The sequence below is a fragment of the Cheilinus undulatus genome, linkage group 21 (assembly GCF_018320785.1).
Source record: "Cheilinus undulatus linkage group 21, ASM1832078v1, whole genome shotgun sequence".
NCBI lineage: Eukaryota > Metazoa > Chordata > Actinopteri > Labriformes > Labridae > Cheilinus > Cheilinus undulatus.
Genome location: NC_054885.1, coordinates 1,755,323 through 1,778,920, shown reverse-complemented (window position 1 = coordinate 1,778,920; position 23,598 = coordinate 1,755,323). Strand labels below are relative to the sequence as shown.

The window sequence follows — 23,598 nt, the reverse complement described above, 5'->3', positions numbered from 1 at the left end:
CAACCAACCAACCAACCAACCAACCAACCAATCAACACAACCAACCGACCAACCAACCGATCAACCAACCGACCAACCGACCAACCGACCAACCAACCAACCCACCAACCCACCAACCCACCGACCAACCGACCAACCAACCAATCAACCAACCAACCAACCCACCAACCCACCAACCGACCAACCGACCAACCGACCAACCAACCGATCAACCACCCAAATTAATTAATTAATTTAAGGGAGAAACAGCAGTAATGTATTTTTTTCTATTTGATACAAATTTCAGTCTGCTGACTGATTCATTTAGTTGCTTTTGATTCAATAATGACACTAATTACTAAGAAAAAAAAATAAAAACACACTTTTCATTGGGCTGCACAGAGGCACAACAGCCTCACAGAAAGAAGGTCCCTGGTCAGGGCGTTTCTGTGCAGAGTTTGCATGTTCTTCCCATGCATGCGTGGGTTCTCTCTGGGTTCTCCGGCTTCCTCCCACCACTAAAAACATGCTCATCAGGTTAACTAGTGACCTGTGCTACGCCCATGCCTAGAGGTTTGCTCCTTTTCAGCTTCACAGCAGAGTGGTTTAGTTTCCCTCAGGTTATCCTTCCAGGATAACTTTAAGAAACCTGTTGTCTACATCCCTGTCCTGCCCCTCCTACCTGACACTTTAAAAACAAAGTTTTGAGATTTCCTGGTAAATCTATAGGCTATAATTAAAGAGGCGAGACCAGTGGCTTTTCTGATGATTGAAAAATGGGTGTCATTAATCTAAATCTAAAATAATTAATTATTAAAGATTCAAAACATGTAAAACCAGGGGGCTTCTAGAGCTTGGGGGACCCATGTTAAAGATTATTGGTCAAATGTAATTATCATGTGAGGCGGGCCAATGAGGTGTCTATCAGAGACCCTGTACCTCAGTGGGTAGGACCAGATTACAGTTGGTTTCCAACTGGGACGGCCCACATTAATCATGCATGCTCCCACTGTCCTATAAGGCACTTTTAATGTGTTCACTTCACAGCATACATTAATGGTCCTAACTTCATTCAGCAGCTAATTACTGATGAAAAGCACTTCTTCATTTTAACAGCTGTCAGCCTTTATAATTACGGCCATCTCTTATCACATGTGTTTATGGGGAGATTTATGATGATTGAGTTGCTGCTACTGTCCTCACGTTCCAATAGTCAGAGAGCAAATGAGCAGCAGGAGGCATTAACGGCTAAGTGACATCTCTTTTATTACCCCTGAGAAGCCGTGCTGACGGCAATATCAACCAACATGTTTAGTGAAATGGATGCAGATGACAGGAGAGCGGGCGACAAATCAGATGAAGCAAGGACATCATCAGTCTGATGACTGTTTCCTTGTTTTACACACACCACACAGCACGACCTCGGAGCATGAAAGATGGACTTCTGGTGAATGCACAGCTGAAGCAGAGAGAGGTTTGAATCATACTGAAATTATTCTGCAATTTTTCCTCAAAACTGGATTCTTTTCAGAGAATAAATTGATCTTTTGTTGGCTCTGTGATTGGTTTGTTGACCTTCCAATCAGAGAGCCCCCTCTTGTTGCTAGGCTAATTAGACAAACTTGCCCAGATCAGGTCTTTGAAGCACAGGGAGATATAACGTCATCCTTCAGCATGGTTACAGGTGTGTTCAGGGTGTCTGCAAGAAGAATTCCACATCCATATCATAATTCAGGAGTGTATTTCCTGAATCCAAAGTTAATTATAAAAAGTTCTTTGGATTTGAGGACACAAGGACAACTTATAAGATGCTGACAGTGTAAAGGAGCTGGGGAAATATTTTACCCTTTAAAGACAAGTTTATATTGGTCTCAGAGGTCCCTGCTCAGAACGAGCCATTTCTGTGTCTGTGGCTTTAAATGTCACTGACCTGTCTGACTCCGCCCCTGACCACGCCCCTCTCAGCAAATAGATGTGGCTTAATTGATGTGGCACTTCCAGCTGAGAGGATGATCAGAAGAGGAGGGCGGAACTTTCTTCCAAGCGGGGAGGAGCAACCGAACCTGGGGGTGGGGCTAACTCCACACATGACATCATGAGGGGAAAATCTGAGAACGGCTTGTTTCAGCACACATTTTCTGAAAGCTGGAGAGAGAGAGGGGGGAGAGAGTGGATTTTTCTGGTACTGGAGGGGATTGTGGACAGGCCAGGGGCCCATATTTTTGTAAGAAAAGCCTGAAAAGATGTCATGTGGGAAGTTAGCCCCGCCCCCAAGTTTGCCCACCCTGCTTGGAAGAAATTGCCGCCCTCCTCTCCTGATCCTTAGCTAAGAGGAGGATCAGGTTAGGGGTATTTTTTAATGGCATTATTACTAAATAAGAGGGAAAGGCAGATGTTTAAGGACATTTGCAAACCAAAATATCCAACATATATTCATGTTAAAAATGTTTAAAGATTAGATATAAATGTTTGAAATGTTTTTGTTTTATTTTTTAAAATTTCAATCCTTATTGTGGGTGGAGGTCCACTGAATTGACCAGTTCTTCTTAGGGGAGGCCCACTCTCACCCCTGTACTAACCGCTTAAATATCCTCACGGTGACGCTCTAACAGACGAAGCTTTGCTGCTCTGGAAGCTCTGACGGCTTTTTTTGTGTCACAAACATCTTTTCTGCTGTTGAGCTCACCTGAGAGGTGATGCTGCATCACTCTGCATACAAAACGAGATGAGTCAGCAGTAGAGACGGTTTAATCCATCAGTGACAACCAGAGGAATGAGTGCTTTCGTTCTGACCTTCACCACAGTCCCTGAAATATTTCAGTCCTTTCTACTCACTGAAAAACCATCAATTATTGATCACATGCCTCTGCAAACACTGATTTATACACTGCATTCCAAATTATTATGCAAATTATGTTTTTCTCCTATTTTCCTAAATAGTCGATGCAAATGACAGTCAGTATAATTTTAAATTCAACAACTGTTGGAGCATGATTCAGATTTTATGGAACAAACCTCCCAATGATAACTATTTTAGTGTAGAGTTTCAAACATTTTATAGGTTGTAAAGAAGTGAAAATGGTCATGTGTTGAATCTGCAGCATCAAAGCTATTTCAGTCAAAAACATCTTAACAGGCCAAGTTCATGTTAACATAGGAGCCCTTCTTAACTATTCTTGCATCCATTGAACTTGTGAGTTTTTGGAGAGTTTCTGCTTGAATTTCTTTGCAGGATGTCAGAATATCCTCCCAGAGCTGCTGTTCTGATGTGAACTGCCTCCCACCCTCATAGACCTTTAGCTTGAGGATGCTCCAAAGGTTCTCAACAGGGTTAAAGGTCAGGGGAGGACGGGGGCCACACCATGAGTTTCTCTCCTTTTATGCCCATAGCAGCCAATGACACAGAGGGATTCTTTGCAGCATGAGATGGTGCATTGTCATGCATGAAGATCATTTTGCTACAGAAGGCACGGTTCTTCTTTTTGTACCATGGAAGAAAGTGGTCAGTCAGAAACTCTAATTACTTTGCAGAGGTCATTTTCACACCTTCAGGGACCCTAAAGGGGCCTACCAGCTCCCTCCTCATGAATCGGGCCCAGAACATGACTCCGCCCCCTCCTTGATGATGTCACAGCCTTAATGGGACATGGTGGCCATCCACCAACCATCCACTACTCCTCCATCTGGACCATCCAGGGTTGCACGGCACTCATCAGTCAACAAGACTGTTTGAAAATGAGTCTTCATGTATTTCTGGGCCCACTGCAACCGTTTCTGCTTGTGAGCATTGGTTAGTGGGGGCTGAATAGTCGGTTTATACATGACTGCAAGCCTCTGGAGGATCCTACACCTTGAGGTTGGTGGGACTCCAGAGGCACCAGCAGCTTCAAATACCTGTTTGCTGCTTTGTAATGACATTTTAGCATCTGCTCTCTTAATCTGATGAATTTGTCTGGCAGAAACCTTCCTCATTATATATAAAAAACACATTTCTTAGTGAAAATTGCTCAGCAAAACAATGAAAATGCTGACACTAACTCTGCTCTCATTGTCAGTTGGTTCATTTGGTGAAGGGCGGTGTGAATGATCAGAGATAATGCTCATTAGAGCAGCATTTATTGGTTACTTGGACTCTATATTGGCCATAGGTGTGGGTGCGAATGTGCACCGTCAAAGAGCTGAATTGCACTAAGTCCACCGAGCTTTTTGTGTGAAATAGACCTCAGTCTCATGGCTCTGCTTCCACCTGTGCACTTTCTGCCAGAGGGCACAGGTGTGAACACCTGCAGCTCGACCTGGATGGAGTCTTTGAAGATGCTCTTGACTCTTTATAGATTCCCTGATGTTTGCTTTTCTGCAGAGGTGCTCGGTCCATCCTGATCTAAATAAAAGATCTGATACCACCCTTGCCCCTGTCCATCCCTGATGTGAGATTTATCAGTGTTTCTGTTTGTATGCCACAATACTCTGCAGCTTCCTCCTAATGCTCTCAGATTGATCCGTCTGCAGCTCTGGCCCGCGTCTCCTAAAACTCTGAATTTATCGTTGTTAGAAGCGGGGATGACAGCGAGGAAAGATGAAAAGCTTTTGGCTTGCCCCTTTCAGCGCATGAATGCGAGAGTCTGTCATTTAGCCTATAACATTAGGAAATTACAGGAGATTTACAACCCAAAGGTTCTCTGCAGCTCGTGGCATCTCTGCTGCTGCTGTTAAACACTGATAATCTGTATTCGTGCTGTCATTTCTTCTCTTCATTACTTTGTAAAGCTTTCTGTGGAGCAGCGCTGAGATGGGACTGGGAATGATATCAGTGTAAATGACATGGAGATTTGATCAGACTCCTCAGGCTTCACAGCGGCATTAAGAGCATCACTCTCATTTCTGTGCTCAGTACTCTCAGTTTTACCATGTAGAGCTTTTATACAGCCAAGATGCTCAGAATGTAGTTTATGGACATTTTATGACCCTGAAATGAGGAAAAGAGTTTGAACTGTGGCAACGCAGGAATGTGCCAAATGCTCACAGAGTCCTGAATACCTGGTCCTGATGAAGTCCACGGGTTAGACGGGTCAGAGAGTGAAGGAATAAAGTTTTTAATGCTTATCAGCTATCAGCTGATATTAGCTGTAAATACCAACAGTAAAAATTAACCTATAAATGCTGTAATTATCATCTTTTATCAGCTGGAAATATATGCCAATAACATAACAATACACGCCTGCATCATCTCTGAATATCTGCCTTTTTTGGTATAAATATCTGCCATAAATATCGGCCAGTATTAACCGTAAACATCAGCCTATTTCAGCTGTAACTCTGGGCCTAGATTGTCTGTGAATATAGGCTTAGATATTCTGTAAATATCTGCCTAAATCAGCCAGTATCTGCCAAAAATATTGGCTAATAACAACGGTAAATCAGCCTCTATCTGCTGTAGAGATGGGCCTAGATTGCCTATAAATATTGTTCAATATAGGATGTAAATATTGATCTATATCTGCTATTATCTGCAGTAAGTATCCATCCATATTGACACTAAAAACTGGTCATATTAAGTTGTACATATCAGCCTATTTCAGCTATAACTCTTGGTCACATCCTTGCCTGTATCATTTCTGAATATCGGCCTATATCTGCCATAAATTGTGATCAGTAAAAGTGTTTGTATCAGCCTATATCAGCTGTAACACTTGGCCTGCATTTGACGCTGAAAAGTGCCCAGACTGTAAATATCAGCCTATATAGGCAGTAAAAATCAGCTCTTATTGGCTGTAAACATCAGACCACATTGACTTCATTCATTGCTTGGATCATCTCTTAATATCTGAGTATTGTGGCCTGGAGAATTTTCCTATATCGTCTTTAAATATTAGCCCTTGTTGGCCATAAATTTGGCCAATATGAACTGTAAATATTAACCTGTATCAGATGTAAAGATGGGCCAAGCTCATCTCTAAATATCAGCTCATATCAGCAGTAAATACTGACCCATATTAGATTTATAACCAGCTTTATTCAGCTGTAAATATTGGCCTGTATAAGCTGTAACTCAGCTCTGAATATCTGCCTCTTTTAGTAAAAAAAATCTGCCTTTATCAGCCATAAAGATTGGCCGGTATTAACTGTAAATATCAGCCTATACTGGCTGTAACTCTTGACATGTATCAGTGTAGAGATGGTCTTAGATTGCCTGTAGATATTGGCCAATATAGGATGTAAATATCGATCTATATCTGCTTTTATGTGAAGTAAGCATCTGTCCATATCAGGGGTAAGAATTGGTCAAGTTAAGATGAAAATATCAGAGAATGTACAGCTTTAAATGCCTGGTTGTCAGCCTTGTGACCGACTGGTGGCCAGTCCATGATGCACCCTGCTTCTCAGCAGTGATAGCTGGGGTTAGCTTCAGCTCCCCCAGACCAGTGTTAATTTTGTGGACTAAACTATGACTGAAACTACTAGTGGACAGCCTTTTTTTTCCATGACAAAAACTAGATGAAGACTAACAAAAATGGATCTGTGATGACTAAAACTGACAAAAACTAAGCTTGGTTTTTGTCAAGATTACTAAAACTAGACTAAAATGTAATGTAGTTTTTGTCGGAAATTCAAAATCTGTGATATTTCTCCAATGTGGGTAAAACTGTCAAAATGCAACGCATCTGTATCTATTCTGCCTCTCAGCTGTAGAAAGCAGGGAAACCAGGTTTGGCAGAGAACACACTACCATGATTTGGTACCAGATTTAGGAGAGAGAATAAATGCTTTGACTGAAAGTAAAGACAAAAATGTGAGGATTTTTATGGACCAAAACTAGACTAAAACGGAAAAGGACAGAAATGACTAAAATGTGACTAAAACTAAAATGCATTTCATTTAAAGACTGAAACTAAGACTAAAATTAAAAACAGCTGCCAAAATTAACACTGCCCCAGACCCTGAAAGGGACAAGAGGTAAGGATAACGGGTGGATAGACTAACTAGATCTAACCCAAACCATAAGAAAGCCTGTGCATGCAGGAGCCGCTTCTACTGAGAGCAATCATACATTATTTTTACTGCATGCCAAAGTAATCCTCTTATGCACTGTCTTGACATAAAGACATTTATGGGCTTTTTGAAAGGTGTGGACCTCGATTGGGCCTTGGTTCCTCCTCAAGGGCGATTTTGATGATCAAAATCCATCCTGTGTTTTTTTTTATCAGCTTTTCCCCTGTATTTGTCATTTTGGACACATGTTGTACCTTGTTTGATGCATTATTGGATCCACATGTACAATGACTAGATCTTGCAGCCCCTTAGAGCAGGACATTAATGAGGCATATTTGTCCTGAAAGATGAAACTGCAGCTGTGATGCTCTGGTTTACTCATTCAGATTCCAAAATATGTGAAAAATACAAATATTCCAACATTCCAGATGCAATAAAATCAAACTGAGTGTAAACTGTGAGTCATCTTGATGTGTGGTACCAGCATGCAATCAAATTCAGCCATGACAGTTCCACAATTAGTGTTTTAATCCCCACCCGGCCCAGCACCAACCCCCACCCTGTCCCCACACTGACCTTATATGGCAGGACGACAGCAGATCCTCCGCTGATGCCAACAATGGGCACAGCTGTCTGAGTGGAAATAAAGTCCAAGATCTGTGCCACGGCCTCCGAGCCGACGTTGTCCTCAAACACCACGCCATGGACGCGGTTGGTGGAGAGGGTGTCGCAGATTCGGGTGAGCAGAGCCCTCGGGTTGGTGTTGTTGACCAGAACTGTGATGGGGTTCACCTCCAGAGGCAGGTCCATGAAGTTCTCCCGGCTTAACCTCCCCTTAATCTCCGTCTGGTAGGCCGAGCCGCTGAACACCACCGCCACGTTCACAGAGGGCATCGGATTCCCGAACGGCCTTCCCGAACAGCCGGGAAGGGTGCAGAGCAGCAGCAGCAGCAGCGGCGGCGGCGGCCACCACGGGGAGTCGCTCAAACAGCCTAGACGAACGCCCATCTCAGTCACCTACTGCCTGGAGGAGGGGGGGCAGAGAGGACAGGGCTGTTAGATACAAGAGCAGTTTACACTGGTTTCTGGAATGTTGTCGGAAAACTCTGTGATCCTGACAGAGTGTGTGACGGATTTTGATTCAAGTTTAATCTGAAGAATGACCGAGCAGAGAGGCTGCAGCAGGCACACGTTAGCACCCCGCTCAGACTATTGCAACGTCCCATCCTCTCTTCACCCAAGCTATCCTTCATCGTCATACATGAGTCATGCTTTTGCAACAGTCACCACTGCCTGGACTGTTTACTGAAAACTATGTGACAGTGTCAACACACACTTCAAAAATCAGAATCCAAAAAGTGGGTGGAGCTGTCACTATCAGGGGTATAACTTTCTCTTTGTCAGTCAAAAATATGAAGAAAGATCATAAACGGCTCAAATGTTTCAAAATGTTGGGGAACCATGGGAAATGTGTTTTTTAAGTTTGGAAATTTGGGAATTGAGAGACAGGATGTCCTGGGAAATGTGCAGAATTTTATGGAAATATCAGGGTATTTATGTTGTGGAATTTTCTGTTAATTTCAAGGAATATTTTTGGGATATTCTGGTATATTTTGAGCAATTCTTTGGAAGTTTTCTTGCAGTAAAAAATTTGAGTGTTTGCATGAAAATTTGGTTGTTTTAGTTTTTGATGCTTGGGGGCATTTTGGGGAAAATTTCTGATATTTTGTGTAAATTTTTGAAATGTATTTGTAATTTTTGGGAGGAAATTGCTTGGAAATGTTTAGGTTTTCTCAAGGAACCTTGGGAATGTGTTTTATAATTAAAAAAAAAATGATTGGGAGGCAGGATGTCCTTAGAAATTTCTGTCATTTTCATGGAATCTTGGGAAATATATATTTTTTTTACATTTTGGGGAGTTTGCTTTTAAGATTTTTTTTTTGTTAAAAACTTTCAGGTATTTACATGAAATTTAAAGAGCAAAGTTTTATTGAAATTTAGGCTTTTTGATAAATTTTCACTGAAACATTTGAGGAACATTTAAAGAAATCTAAGGGTGATTTTTATGGGAATAATTAAAAATATGTTAAAGAATTTTTCACTGAAAATTTAACTTGTTTGTTTGAAATTTGGGGGAATTAATGTTGTTTTTGGAAAGACAAGGCTGAGCTTGTAATGGTATCAGGTTCAAATTATCCCACATTAACAAACACAAGCTCAGGTGTCAGGAGGTTAAAATAAAGAGAGTTCAGTCATTGTGAAACATTTGCTATTCAAGGATAAAGAACATTTTAATAACTTTAAAATCCAGACATGTTGGGATTTTTTTCTGCAGCCTTTAACATGAAAGATGCCTCAGTCCTGGGTATGTTGGACTTCTGTGGATGTTGCTGTGATTTTAATTTCCACCAGAATCATATCAGCATTGATCACAACCATGTGTCATTTCATTTTTTCCTGATCTCTATAGTGGTCTGGTTTTTGGTCCTGGCTGCCCGGCCGTACTCTGAGCTCATTATCAGAGGCCGGAGTCGTATTTTTAGAGCGTGTCAGCGTGCGACATGAAGCTCTGGCCAGGCTGTTACGTCTTAGGGAGGCAGCTGCCACCCTGCTGCTGTTGTATTCAGCGCTCCAACCCAACAGATGGTGTCCAGTGTTTAATGCAACAAATGGAGAACAAGAGGATTTATCATTTTCCTCTCGTGACACTACTTTTGATGCTGTTGCTTAATTTTTTCAGGGGCCCAAAGCGTTCAGACATAATCTGCCAAAGATTCTGCATGCATGGCTGCAAATAAGCGCCATGCATCGTTTCATTATGTCCCGTTCTATTTCTGACATTAAAGTCTTCATTTACAGAGAGGGAAAATCAAAGCTGCTTTACTAACAAACTGGACTCAGACCAGTTCCTCTCAGCCAAACCAACGTCTTCAACGACGCTCTAATTGCTTCTCCTCTGCCTGGTGGCGGTAATGGAGGAGACGTTTCATGGCAGCGCGCCGTGATGTCAACCCTCGTAGCGTGGTCGTAGCCAGACGCTGCTTTGTGTCGAGCTGTCAGACGGACTTAGGCTCTTTGTCAAATCTGTCACAGTGGTGTTGGTGGCCCTGAGGGAGCGTTGCACACTGGTCTCCTGTCACACAGATCTGATCCACCATGTGATGGAATCCCAGTGGGGTGAATATATTGTAATCCCTTGGTAATCCCGGTCAGGCGTCATGGCCTACGGCTTGATTGTAGTGTATAAACTTATCAAGAGATTTGGATACCGCACAGGGCTCAGCGTGGCAGTGCTGCAGCTCGCTCCCTGTTCTACTTCCTGTGAGGGACGGAGCAGTGAGCGACACCACAACAGAAAAGGCAGGAAGTGGATAAACGGTGGTTGAATGATACGACGGAGCGTTGGCCGGTGTTTGTGCTCATTTTCAGGAGTGTCTTTCTGCTTCAGACCCTCAGCACCGTCTGCATGCAGAGTTTAGACTTCTGTAGTCAGGGAGGAGGTTTACTGAGGCCAGGAGGACAAATCTAACACTTCAATCTACACTTGGACTGCAGGAGTCATGTTCTCAATCTCACTGCATGTTTACACTGATGACATCCGTGTCTAACATGGATGTATTTTTATGATGCATGTGCAGCTTGTATGGATTTCTGCTGCAAACAGAATTGTCCCTTAGGAACAATAAAGACTTTCTCATCTATTTCCCCCAGAGGACGTGTCAGGTGACAGCTATGAACGCCTTTATTAGCACTGTGATTGAAATATCTAATGCATTCATTTCAGACTTTAATCCCATCATGATTAGAACAGATAGCACCCACAAATATGCACATGATTGTGCAAGATTTTGCAGAATAAGTGGATTTTGGCTGATTTCCATTTACATCCCAAAATCAAAACATCAATAAGGGAGAACCAGCTTTGTCATCTCAGATAAATATGTGCATTTCTTAAGAAAACAGTCAAAGTTCGCTTTTTAAAATCCTGGTAAATAAATGAAACATGTAAAATGAAACTTATGGATGTATGTTTGCACAGGGCGTCCATGCAACATAGACTTTTTGTCACACACTGCTGCTCTGCAACCCACTTTAAGACCCACCAGTTGAGAACCACTTATCTAAAACGTTATAGGTGTGAAGAGCTACTGCTATGCTACTCGATTTAAATTTGTTTAAAGCAGGAAATTTGCAGCAGTGTTCCTGGATCTTGCAAGGAAATAAAAAGGTCTGTGAAACTAAACCCATAATATTTAAGCTGTACCTACCTACCTAGCTAGCAATCTAACTACCTGCCATGTGTTTCAGTCCATCTGTACCTGCGGTGTATACTCACATCCAAGCCAGTGAGCAGACTGGCCTTGAGGAAATTTGGAAAATAATGATACAAGATTTTCATTGATTAGGAAAAATAAATTAGGCATATTTTGAGTGCCTTGAGGTTGCAAAGGGACCATTGTTCTGGATGTTGCAGGAAACTGGTGTGTGCATTAGTGGTTCCATGTTTTCCATGCATATCATCACTGACTTTGGGTTTTGTTTTCCTGCAACTTTCCTCACAAATATTGTCGGTTGTTGGTTGTTTTTTTTGGGGGGGGGACTTGCAAAGCTGACCCATGGTTCATGCCTATCAACAGGCAGATCCATCTTGCAAAACTTCAAGCTGATACTGCGTACTGTTGATGACTGGACCAGTCAGTATCATGTAGGGATACAGATGTGATTTAGTTGAGGACACTGTAAACCTGTAAACAACAGTGGCTAGTAAAAAGATCCGCGTGGCTGCAGCTATAGCAGCAGTTTGATCAGAACTGGACGACATTTCTTAATTTAAAAAAAAGAAACACATTGATAGATTTTCTTGGTTGAAAAGATGTTTTTGCTTTTCTCATGATCGACTTCAGCGAGGAGTTTTTGGTCTAGTTTCTAAAGTATGGTAGCCTCTTTGGGCTTGCATTGCTTGCATGTAGGAACCCCTCCTGGTTTCCTTCCAACTCTTTTGAATAATGCAGAACAACGCAGGGACAGCAAGAAGGTTCCTGGTTTGCATCCCAGTCTGGGCCTTTCTTCTGGCTTCTCCCCACCAGCAAAGACATGCTCATTAGGTTAATTGGTGACTCTAAATTGCCCGTAGGTGTGAGTGTGAGCATGTCTGGTTGTTTGTCTCTATGCAATTGACCGGTAACCAGTTCAGTAGGATAGGCTTCAGCCCTGGAAACCCTGGATGGGATGAGCAGTATAGAAAGTGGATGGATGGAGAATAGTCCGTCCCGTTGCAGGATCCATCCACCACAACATTCCCCTAATACAGGGTTTCCCTTTTCAGCCTGTGACCCCCAAAATAAAGGTGCCAGAGACCGGGGACCCCCACTTTACCTGAAGGTGGTGGAACACAGCCATGCACAATCAAGAATAGTCATGTGAGGACAAGGGTGTCCATAAGAGGGGAAAAAGAGGAGAGCTTTCTGGGGCCCAGCCAAACTGGGAGCCCATGGAGGTCAGCATAATCATGGTCAGTTGTAAAGTTAAGCTGTGATATCCATATTTTATATTTAACCTGGAAAAAACCCACTCTTATCAATGAAACAAGTCTCTTTTTAAAATAATTTGTGTAGAATACAGCCTTCTTAAAAATGTAAATCTATTTTGTTAAAAAAAAAATTAAAATGGATTAAAAATGGCAAAAAATGGTGGAAAAGGTGGTGAAATTGGATTTTAAAAGTAGCAGAAATGGGTTAGAAGTGGCAAAAGTTGCATAAGAATGGCAAAGAATGGCCGAAAAAGGCAAAAATGGATTACAGTGGCACAAATGGGCATAAATAGGGGTAGAAGGGAATTAAAAAGTGGCTGGAAAGGCTTGAAATTGGCAAAAATGGTGGGAAATTTGGTGAAATGGGACGTAAAATCGATATAAACTGGAAAAATAGTGTAAACTGAGAAAGAAAAAATAGGAAGATATTGGCAGAAATTGGTCTCACTGTCAAAAATGGGCATATCAGATAGTGAAATGTGGTTGAAATGGGAAAAATGGGCATAAAAAGTGTTAAAATGGGGTTGATAGTGGCGATAATGGGTATGCAGAGGCAACATTAGGCTAATATGCCAAGAATTGGTTTAGAAGTGGCAAAAACAGGCAGAAAAAGTGGTGAAAGGGTTTAAAATGGCAAAATTAAGTGTTAAATGGTGGAAATGTGTTAAAACTTGTGGGGATATTTGATGAAAACTGGTTAAAAGTTGGCAAACTGGTGTAAAGTGGCAATAGTGGAATTTAAAAAATATTCTTATTTTTTCTCCCCTCTTAGTGTCTCGTGACCCCCAAGGAGGTCCCTACCCCAAGGTTGAGAACCACTACCCTAATAAACACAGACTTGAATTGTTTCTATGTGCAGTGTGTTTTTTCTGGGGTTAATCTTTTATCGTACCACGGCGGTTTGACTCCCAGGCTTTATTATAAGAAATACGGTACATGCAACTGTTACTGTTATTCAACTCTTGTTCACTATCAGTGGAGCCAGTTTGTGAATTAAACCCTTTTTGAAATCAGTCAGGAGAGCAAAAAGATTTTTTCCACTAAGAAAATCTTTACCTGTGCTTCTTTGACCTCCTTTATTGAAGAAATGTCCAGCTCTGATCAAACTGCTGCTATAGCTGCAGCCACGCTGCTCTCTCCACCAGCTGCCATTGTTTACAGGGATGGACTTCAGTTTAACCACACCTGTATCCTCAGGGCACTGATTGGTCAAGTCATCATCAATATGCAGTATCAGCTTGAGGGTTTGCAAGATGGATCTGGACAATCTGTCAGCTTTACAAGTCCCCAAAAACCACAACTGTGCATGGAGACATTCATGCATAACCAGCTCATAGGGAATGCAATTATGTGGCAAACAAACAGAAGCAGAGCTCCAGCCACATAATCAGTTAAGTTTATACATCATCAAATGGTGATATCCTTCTGCAGCCCCAGAGCTTTGCATCCCCATGTACCTCCTCATGCAACAACATATGACGACCACATCAGTGAATAATCAGCATCATCAGCTTTAACCCTCTAGAACCCAGCGTAGCGCTGGCGCTACGATAAGCATATCCATTTTTGTTTGGCGGTAGATTTGAAACCGGATAAGATAGATGGATCATTCTTTTTGCATATAAAATCTGGGGAGTTACACTAACATTTCACACATTCTCCATGAGTCAGAGCGCTTTTTCGTTGCAGTGATGGGTTTGTAAAAATACACAATAAAATGCACATAACAAAAATCTTTATAAACGAGACCACGGTTATTCGCAGCACTTCCTACGTTGAAATAAACATTGTCATGCTGTGGGCATGACCTGTCACATGATTCTTGTGTCCCCACCCCAACAGCAGGAAGTGGCGTATTTGCCCAGGAGTTGTGGTTTTTTCCACGGAATACATAGAAGAACATACTCGAGCGTTCTGTGAGCGGAGCGGACTCCGCGCGGAACGTCAGCAGTCATCAGAGCTTCCATAGTCAAGTGCACTGCCGCGTAGTAGTTACCTGTGAAATTTCTGTGAAATCCTTCATTTCCCACAATCCTTGTTTGTTGTTTACATTTTTCTGTCATTGCGTCCTACACTGACGAAGCCTGCTGGCTTTGCAAAGCAATAAAATTAAGAGACGGTGGTGTGTACAGCCATTAAATGCCACAAGAGACGAGGAAGGGGAGTATGCCATGTTGGTGAAGGACATGTGAAGTATTGACGGGGAAAAACATTTTCAATACTTCCAAATGACACATGAAAACTTTGATGATCCACTCTTGGAGTCACCGCTCACCCATCAACGCTGCACAGAGGAACAAAATGCAGGTCGGTGTCACATTTAATTTGGGTCAATGTGAAAAACATATGCCGAGCAGTGTTTTGTGTGACGCCAGTATGTGGAGCAGAGTCCACGTGGTTGCGAAATTTGAGCTTTGCGTGCACAGGCCTTGAGGACGTCCGCTTTGGGTCTGCATGGACCTCTGCGGAGTCCGTTCCGCATACATTCCACCCGAGTTGGGCCTTAGGTGTCCTACCTCATAGGCTCCCCACCCCAACAACAGGAAGTGGGAGTTGTAGTTTTTTCCATCGAATACACAGAAGAACACATACTCGCCCTCGCTCTCATTTTACCCCTACTTTTATACAAAAACACTCAGACACACAACCCACACACACCAGACATCCATCACACACACCTTTGACACACTTCCACACATATGTAGTTATGGATTCGCAAAACCCCCGTCGTGCCAAACAGTTTTAGAGCTGGCGCGAAGCTTTTGAACTAATTACAGCGTTGGATGAAGAGTCTTAACTACTTATCTGGATCAATTTTTTTACAGGTTACAAAATTGACTCTATCTCAAAAAGCAAGTTATGTACAGACTCCAAATAAATTTCCTGTGGTTCAAAAGGATATTTTTACATTTACAAATTTGAGGGATACAGCTGTGCAATTTCTGTATTTTGAAATATATGTGAAAAAAACAAAAATGATTTTCATTTTTTTTTAGGTTTATTGCACTTTTAAGCAATTTATTATAGTGGTGAAGACATAAGTCAATACATTTTATTAAAACTTGGGATATAAGAGTTATATTGATGTAAAGCAAATAAAAATACTCCCAAAAATGGCACTACAGTATTTAAGAATATGTCCTGGTGGACTTGCACAATGGTAGGTTTTATTAAGACGAGTCCTGACCTCGAGGAGCAGCCGTACTTTTTATTTCATGTTGATGTAAACAGGATATGCAGAGTCGCTCTGTGTGATGGGGTTAAAGAGGCGAGCCGTAAAGAGCTGGGTGGCGGGGTCTCCTGAATACTTATCATGTGATTGTTTTTCACGTCACACGCTGAAATCCAAATAAAAGACATCCACATGCGTGGGACGCTGTCCATGCTGTGTCCTACATGTGATTCTCCAGGTAGGAAGCGGCTCATAAATCATTTAATAAATTGATTAGTCTCCAGCGTGAGAGGGCATTCGCCACATTCCTCTCAATGACATTAGCCATGTTTCAGCTGCGACAGCAGCGCCGTAGTTTAGGGTTAATGTCTTTGACGGGGAGAAACGGACGTGGTCAAAATGCTTAAAAGCTTCGCCCTTCCGTGTGTTTAATCAAGGCGGGGAAACAGCTGAGGCAGATATATGAAGGTCAAAGCCGGGATACAGAATGAAACCAAACGGGGAGTGAGTCATCAATAACTCTGGCGAGGCTCTGTACCGTCAACACGCCGTCTAATACCACGGCGAGGAAATAACAAGAGAAAACCACTTAGGATTACAGCAGCTTCAATACACCTTATCTAATGTTTGGATTCTCCCTGAGCTGTCGGCTCTGTGACGCAGCGCCTGTGCAGATTGGCTCTGGAGATTTTTTTTGGCACTGACCCCTGGATTCTTTAAAGTCAGCAGAATCCGTGAACAGACACTTAAAAAAAGAAGCTTTTTATCTGTGTTTGTGAGAACCTCCAGAATATTCTGTGTTTACAACGGCTGAAGGCATCGCTCTGAAGTCAGGGATCAAACGTCACTCCATGTTGGAGAGATTTCACAACAGAGGATGCATGACGAGGTCCATCCATCCTGATTCTAAGCACTCACACCCAGACGGCGTGTTTGGCTCTGACGCCACAGAGATGAAGTACATCCTGTTGGAGCAGGAAGAGTTTAGCGTCATGACGCTGCTACAAACCAGAGTCAGCATGAGTCATGTAGACGAACTAAAGGGGATCACTTAAAGACAGGACACTGATCATTCGGTGGTTAATATGCATGCACTCAGTCAGCTTTAAGGTCATAAGAATCCCCCTCCCAAAGTATAGACTTTTTTTGCAGACTTTAGCCCTGTTAGGACACCTGCATTCACCCTGAGCAGGCGTGCTTCTAGGGTGGAGCAGTATGCTCCTTCATAACTTTTCAATATCAAGATAAAAATAACAAAATAAAACCATGCATAGCCATGATAAAGATATGTTTTAGTTGTTTTCTTTCACAAGCCACCAGCAAACTTTTACATCTGCAGCAGCCAGTGCATCCACCAGAATCCACCAAAATCTCAAAGCACACTGTTCGCATCATCTTTAATATGACTTACAAAATGTTACGTTTTTTATGTAGTTAGGGCCGGACCTAGCCATTTTGGTGCCCTAGGTGAACTTACAGTTTGTTTCATGTCCAGTTGTACTCCCTGTGTTTGTTTTCTTGCTCCACAGTGTTTCTTATGTTTTGGATATCTTCCCCCTTGTCCCGTGTTCTTGCCTGTTACAGCTCTTGCTTTATTTTGTAGTTGCCTTCCCTTGTGTGTGATTCTAGTTTTCTTCCTGCCTGAGTTTCCCTCACTAGTTTCACCTGAGTCTCATTAGTCACACCTGTCTTTCTGTCTGCAATCACTCCCTGTGTATTTAGGTTCTGTGGCAGTTTTCTAATTCTCCTACTATACTAGCAGTGCGTACTGATTTGCCTAAAATGTAGTATGCAGTTTGCGAACAAATGCAAAAGTTGCAGTACGACAAAAATACCCAGAGGACGTACTGATTTGGGAAATTTCACAGTATGCATCGGACCACTCTGCTTCGCCCACTGTTACCCACAATGCAAAGCGCCGGGTCAGAGTGGGTAATGGCAGAGAGTGGCTTAACTTTCACCAGAGCGGCTGACAGTTACAACAGAAGTGCCATTACTTTTATCTTTACCTTTTTAACGTGTACTTTAGCAAAATAAGTTGTAATAAGGTCACTGTTGTTTTTGTTTTGCCGTTGCGGCTCTTAACGGCCGTAAAGGTGCTGTCAGGTGTGTCCTTTCACTGCACTGTACATGCTAAGCTAAAAAAACGGCTATTAAAATCCCGAAAAATCAAATAAAAACACTTAACAGATTTTTTTCTGTACTAAATGGATGGAAAACACCGCAGCGTCGTTTGCAATTGACCAGGGTATGACGTACTTCTGTAAACCAGAAACCAGCTAAACCGGGCCAAGCACACTACACAATAACGTCCGACTGGCAGTCATACTGCATACTACTGTCGAACGCAGTACGCAGTGCACAGTACATACTGTATACTGCGTTTGGCAGGAGTATGCAGTAGGCCAATTCAAAAACAGCCTGTGTTTCTCCCTGTCCTTTGTCAGTTCATTTTTGCTGTTGACATTCCTGTCACGTCTACCTCGCATGTTCTAAGACGTCTATACCTGCTTGTTTTTTTTAAATCTTTTTTTGGAAAAGTTTTCTTGGGTTATTGTTGATTAAATTTTTGTGTGTTTTATCCACATTTGAGTCCTCATTGAGTTTTTTCACCACACCCTCAAGACAAAAGAAACCTTAGAATCATGAAACCGTTCTGCTATAACAATGTGCAGAAGAAGTTCTGCAAACAAAAGTATCACCTAAGTTTGTGCTGATTGGCGTTTGCACATCTACTAGCTGTAATACGGTAGTGCCAGCCTGCAGTGATTGGTGTGAGACAGACGTCCAGACTGTAGCATGCTCTTCCCTTCACCTGTCATCATCTATGTTTACATGGACCACATGTAATCAGCATAGATGCCTGATCTGAATAAAAACACTTCATATAAACGCTTCATTCCAAAATAAACCCTCAGATTAGGCACATTCAGAGAGAAGTCTCATTCTGATTGAGAGGAGTGGTTTATGCAGATGGTCATTAACCTTTTGAGGCCTGAGCCTTTGTTTGGAGAGCATCTGTATTTTCTCCAACTTAATTGGGATGAATAGGGTCTGATAAGTTAAAACATCAGCCTTGTCGTTGAACTTTGAAATTTTCCTTTCTAAAAAACCCCCAAAATTCCATAAAAAAAGAGAATTTCTAAACATTTTTCCCATGAAAAGTGCCCATATAATTCTTTAGACAGTCTTCAAATCTTTCAGTGAAACTTCCTCATAAATCCTTAAAATTCCAATCAAAATTTCCTCCCAAATTTTATGCAAATTCCTGAAAAACTTAAGGCAAATTTCCTGATTTTTTTTTTTTTTTGGCAAATTCTGGAAATTTTCAAAAACATTCTCCAAAATTCCAGGAAAATCATGGAAAATCCAAATCAGTTTTCTAAGAAAAATACTGAAAATTCCAAAGGACAGTCCTGCCCCTAAATTCCCAATCCAGTTCCCCAAAATTGGGTAATTCAATTCCCATATTCACATGAAAATACAAACAAAAAAAAAAAAAAGAAAAAAAGAAAAACTGAAATAAATTTAAAGCAATTATCCCAGCATTTTAAGCAAATACCTCAAACTTAAATGAACATTTTGGGCTCTTATCAGTTTTAATACCAGAAATGATGACTATAATGTCAGAAAGCCAACATGTGTTGTCCTCATATGTGGACACAGGGTCTCAGGAGGTTGAGAGAACATTCAGGCAGGCCTGGGTCTAAACTTTATCAGAGCTGTGTCTTTCTGGCTCTCTGATCTGAATGACATATTTAGCTGGATGTATTCCACCGCTCCTCTCTGAGCCTTCAGACCTTTAGTCTAAACAGCTGGAGGAGGTCAGTCCTCATAATTTGACTGTCTGGACATGGACCTGTCCCGGCACCGTGGCTGTTCTAACAACAGGTTCACCACATTGCTTCATCTCCATGTGACAGATGATTATTTAAGAGGATTTTTACTTCCTCTTTGGCTCCCTCCACAGTTAAAGCTCGTGTTTAGGAGCAGAGAGAGGAGGAAAATCTGCTGATGAAGCACTGATAATGAAATAGCCTGAATCAGGAGGCCCAGCCCTCCGTCAGCGTCCGCCTTTGTGCTCTGTGTCTTCACTGATGTTTGACTAACAAACATTTAAGATGTTCTTATCCCCCTCTAGTGGGTGGAAGCACAGAGTGAGCTCCAGTGAAGAGGGGCAGATAGAGAAACAGCCGTTATCTCGCCATCACGTCGTTTTCCCTCCTCCTGCTTTCTTATAATACCGTCATGTGGACGTTTTGATAAACTGAACAGGTAATAATGCAAATATCCAGCGCTGCGTGTCCATTCTGCTATCTGCTGCTCTAAGTTGAATGTTTGCTTGATAAGGTGAATTGGATTTTCCTCACATTGACACTTCCTGCTCAGTATGTATGGCCTGGCTGATGCAGTGATGACAATAATACATGCCTGGTGGAGAATATTAGATTTGTATAGGTGTAATCTCACATGCTGTTTCCCCATTTTCTTATTTACGCTGCATGTTTCTCCTACTGTCCTCTTCTATGCATTCTTATTTATAACTCTTATTGGCTGCATTAAAGGAAAATGCCCCTGTTTTTTTGGCCTTGCTCTCATGTTTACTGAGTGAACACCAATCTTGGGTGGTGTGCATGCAGCAGCATGGAGTCCTTAACATCTCCAGTGTTCCCCTGTGGGACAGACGTGCATGATCAGAGTACATTCATCACTTAAAGTGCTTGTTTCTGCACTGACAGGCTCAGATTGGTATCTGAAGTGTTGACCACATTATACAGGGGTTCCCTGAAGACGGAGGAACCTGCTTGTTCAAGAGAGAGCCTTTTTTCTTCAAAGCTGCAGCAGGCCGTTTTACCAAAACAGTCATTTTCCCCTCAGATTGAGGGTCCAGGCTGCCTCCATGAGATGCTTTGTCTGTGTTAACGTGAGGCTCAAACGGTGTTTGTTTAACATGCAGCAACACTAAAACACTAACCCCATGAGGCAGCAGGAGACCAGCGACTCTGTGATGTGCCAGGGGGAGTTACTGTTGAAGAGGACGGCGCTTTAAGAAGCATTTTACTTTATAACCTGTCCTTGTAGTTCAGAGCAAAGATGTGCAGCCTAATTAGACTGCTTTAGGGCATTGCATGGGACAGTTGCAGCAGCGTGAGCTGTGTCATCTGCATTTCAGTAAGCCGTGTCACCAACAGCTGCAGACGCTGCCAGCAGATCAGTGAGGAATGGAGATTTTGTTTTGGAAGGCTAACATTTGATCAAAGTAGAATATTTCACTGGATAAAATCATGATGTGAATTTTAGAAATGTTTGCACACAAATTTCATCCTGAGCACTTATTCACCTTCATCACTTCAACTGTACTAATAGGCATAAAAAATTCAAGGCTGAATTTGTCCATGCAAGAACAATTTTCAGCAGAAATCTTGTTAATGACAAGACTGAGCTTGCAACACATTTTGTGTTTATATGTGCTGGAAAATTGCATTGCCAGGCTAAAATAGTAAAGGCAACAAGCATACATTCTGCATCTTCATCAACCCTCTGAGCTTGTTTTTAACCCTTTAGTCTCTCCTAGACTGTTTGTCTTAAAAAGTGTGTCAAACATCAACCCTCTGGTGCAGTCAAGCATCCTTTAATCAGGAGAATATGTGTGCTGCACAGGGTCTGACATTAACGGTTGCCTGAATGCCCGGGGCAACTTCAAAAAGTGACGGGCAAGCAAAACTTGTAAGGACGTTCCCTATCGGGCAAGCAGGACCCTCCAAGGTAGGTCACATCAATAAATCTGGCACTCACATAAAGAAGACCGGCTTTAACTCCCAAATTTAAAAGTTTATTATTTTAAATCTGTATTTTATTACCGTCAGATGCGCTCAACGGAGCAGCGTGAGTGACCCCGAATTTCCATATACAGCGTGCGTGCCGTGCACTGAAGTGCCACGGGTTTGGTCCGACCAAAGGCGAGCAACATTGCCCACTGGAAGCGAGTCTAGAGCGCAGCGCCGCGGCGCACAAGCCCTGATCAGAAGGAAGAGATTACGGGAGAACTGTGGGTTCACGCAGGAATAGCATGTCCACAGCGGACTATTTTACCTTTTGGGGTTAATTTATCATCCTTTCCAGTATAAGGCCATGATATTTTTGCTTCCTCCATTGAATGAGTGCATTAGGAAGTTAAAAGGTTCATGTTTGCTTAAAGGATCTGTGGTTTTATGCTAAATTCTTTGGCTAAATATCCCCAAAAGTGAACTTTTCCTCATCAGTGGCGCCATTGTAGCTCTGTGACCCACTGACCTCTCGGTGACCCTTTGCTCTCGCTGCAGGATGACACATAATGTTGATAAAGTGATGAATTACAATCGGGAGTCCTGCATTGTGTTTTATTTTGAAAGAACTGGATGTTCTACCTTGTGACTTCCATGGTTGGAGCTTTCTGAAGGTCAGTGAATTTACGAGGTTTGGCAGCGGCTGGCGCTGAAAATAGACCTGCAGCATATCTGAAACGAAGCGAAGCGAAGTGCCGCTCCAGGCGCGCGCTGCTGCCGGTCTGGAGCGCCGGCTATGGAAATGCTCTGATAGACTAGAGAGGGAGCGAAGTGCTCTGCAGTATGATTCGCTGGGGCGCACGCTGTATATGGAAATTGGGGGTAAGAGAAGAGAGCAGAGGAAGTCCGCCGGTGCTGCGTCTCTTCAGTAAGCTCATTCATTGAGCTGTGCTGTTTAATCTGAAGCTTTCCATTTCCTCGTTTAACTTTTTCTCCAGCCACATCCTGCCGATGCTCTCTCACACCCAGATCTTATAACAATTACGCCGATGCGCGTCATCAAAGAGCATAACTCACACGGATCACACGTGGAGATAACGTCATATCTACTATCTAGTGAAAGATGTCCAAACGTGGGTGTGAAATGAGGCAGGGTGAAACGACGTGTCTGGAGAGCTGCAGGTGTGAGGCAGGGCTGGTTTTAGTCATTTGGAGGCCCAGGGCAAAGACCACTATGAGGCCCCTCCCCCTTTTACTAAAGAATTGGCAATGTGTATCAAAAATGTTGTTACAATTTTCTGCTGCACAAAAAAGTAATTTGCATTGTTTTTTGTGTGTTTTACAAAATCAGTGTCTGATTTTTCTTCATGAAATGCGATCGAATTTTTTGTAGCACATAATATTTTGGTGTTTCAATTTAATTTTAGTTTAGTTTTAGTTTTTAGTTTTAATTTAATTTTTTGACACTTTTCACCCATTTCAGCTACCTTTTCCCACTAAATACCACTTGTTCCTATTTTAAGCCCATCTTTTGCCACTCTTGACTGTTTTTTCCCCATTTTAGTCACTTTTAACTCTTTTTTTTTGCCACATTTGAACATTTTTTGTCACCTGTAATTCATTTTTTCACTTCTCACCCATTTTTGCTACTTTCTAAACCCCTTTTCCATGTTTCCTCCCCTTTTTCACCCCTTTTCACCCATTTTTGTTGCTTTTTGACCATTTTTTGCCACTTTTAACTCACTGTTGCTTCTTCAAAGCTGTATTTGCTTCACTGCTTAGATTGTGGCTCTTGCAAAGGTATTTTTCAACAGTTTGGCTCTTTGGTTGAGCAGGGATGAGTAACACTGTTCCAGACTCTGGTCTCCCTTCATCTGTTCATCTGTGTAGACCTGTAGGAGGAGGTCTGCAGGACTAAGTCTTCAGTGATCTGGATCACCTCCTCTCCAGGTAGATCAGCTGACCCCTGGTAAAGATCGCTGTTTAGTAAAGAGTGGGGATCAAAGCTGATGGATGCAGAAATGTTCTGCAGCGCCACCTAACTAACCCCCATTCCCGTTGATTCCTAACCACCGTTCTTTACTTCCTGCCCTCCTTGGATGAATAGTGGTCATGTTTTGCTGAGGTGTCCTGTCCTCTGACTGATTTACTGATCCAGCTCA

At 42.3% G+C, this 23,598-nt stretch overlaps 1 protein-coding gene across 1 annotated transcript in view; it reads right to left on the bottom strand.

The window, feature by feature from the left end:
- grin2ca (glutamate receptor, ionotropic, N-methyl D-aspartate 2Ca) overlaps positions 1-17,285 on the bottom strand; it is a 100,563-nt gene extending 83,278 nt beyond the window's left edge. The window contains exons 1-2 of the mRNA XM_041778035.1: positions 17,149-17,285; positions 7,546-7,993 (exon numbers count right to left, since the gene is read on the bottom strand). Of these exons, the coding sequence (XP_041633969.1) occupies positions 7,546-7,977 (432 nt within the window). The 5' untranslated portion in view covers positions 7,978-7,993; positions 17,149-17,285. The remainder of the gene's footprint in view (positions 1-7,545; positions 7,994-17,148) is intronic.
- Between the last annotated feature and the right edge of the window lie 6,313 nt (positions 17,286-23,598).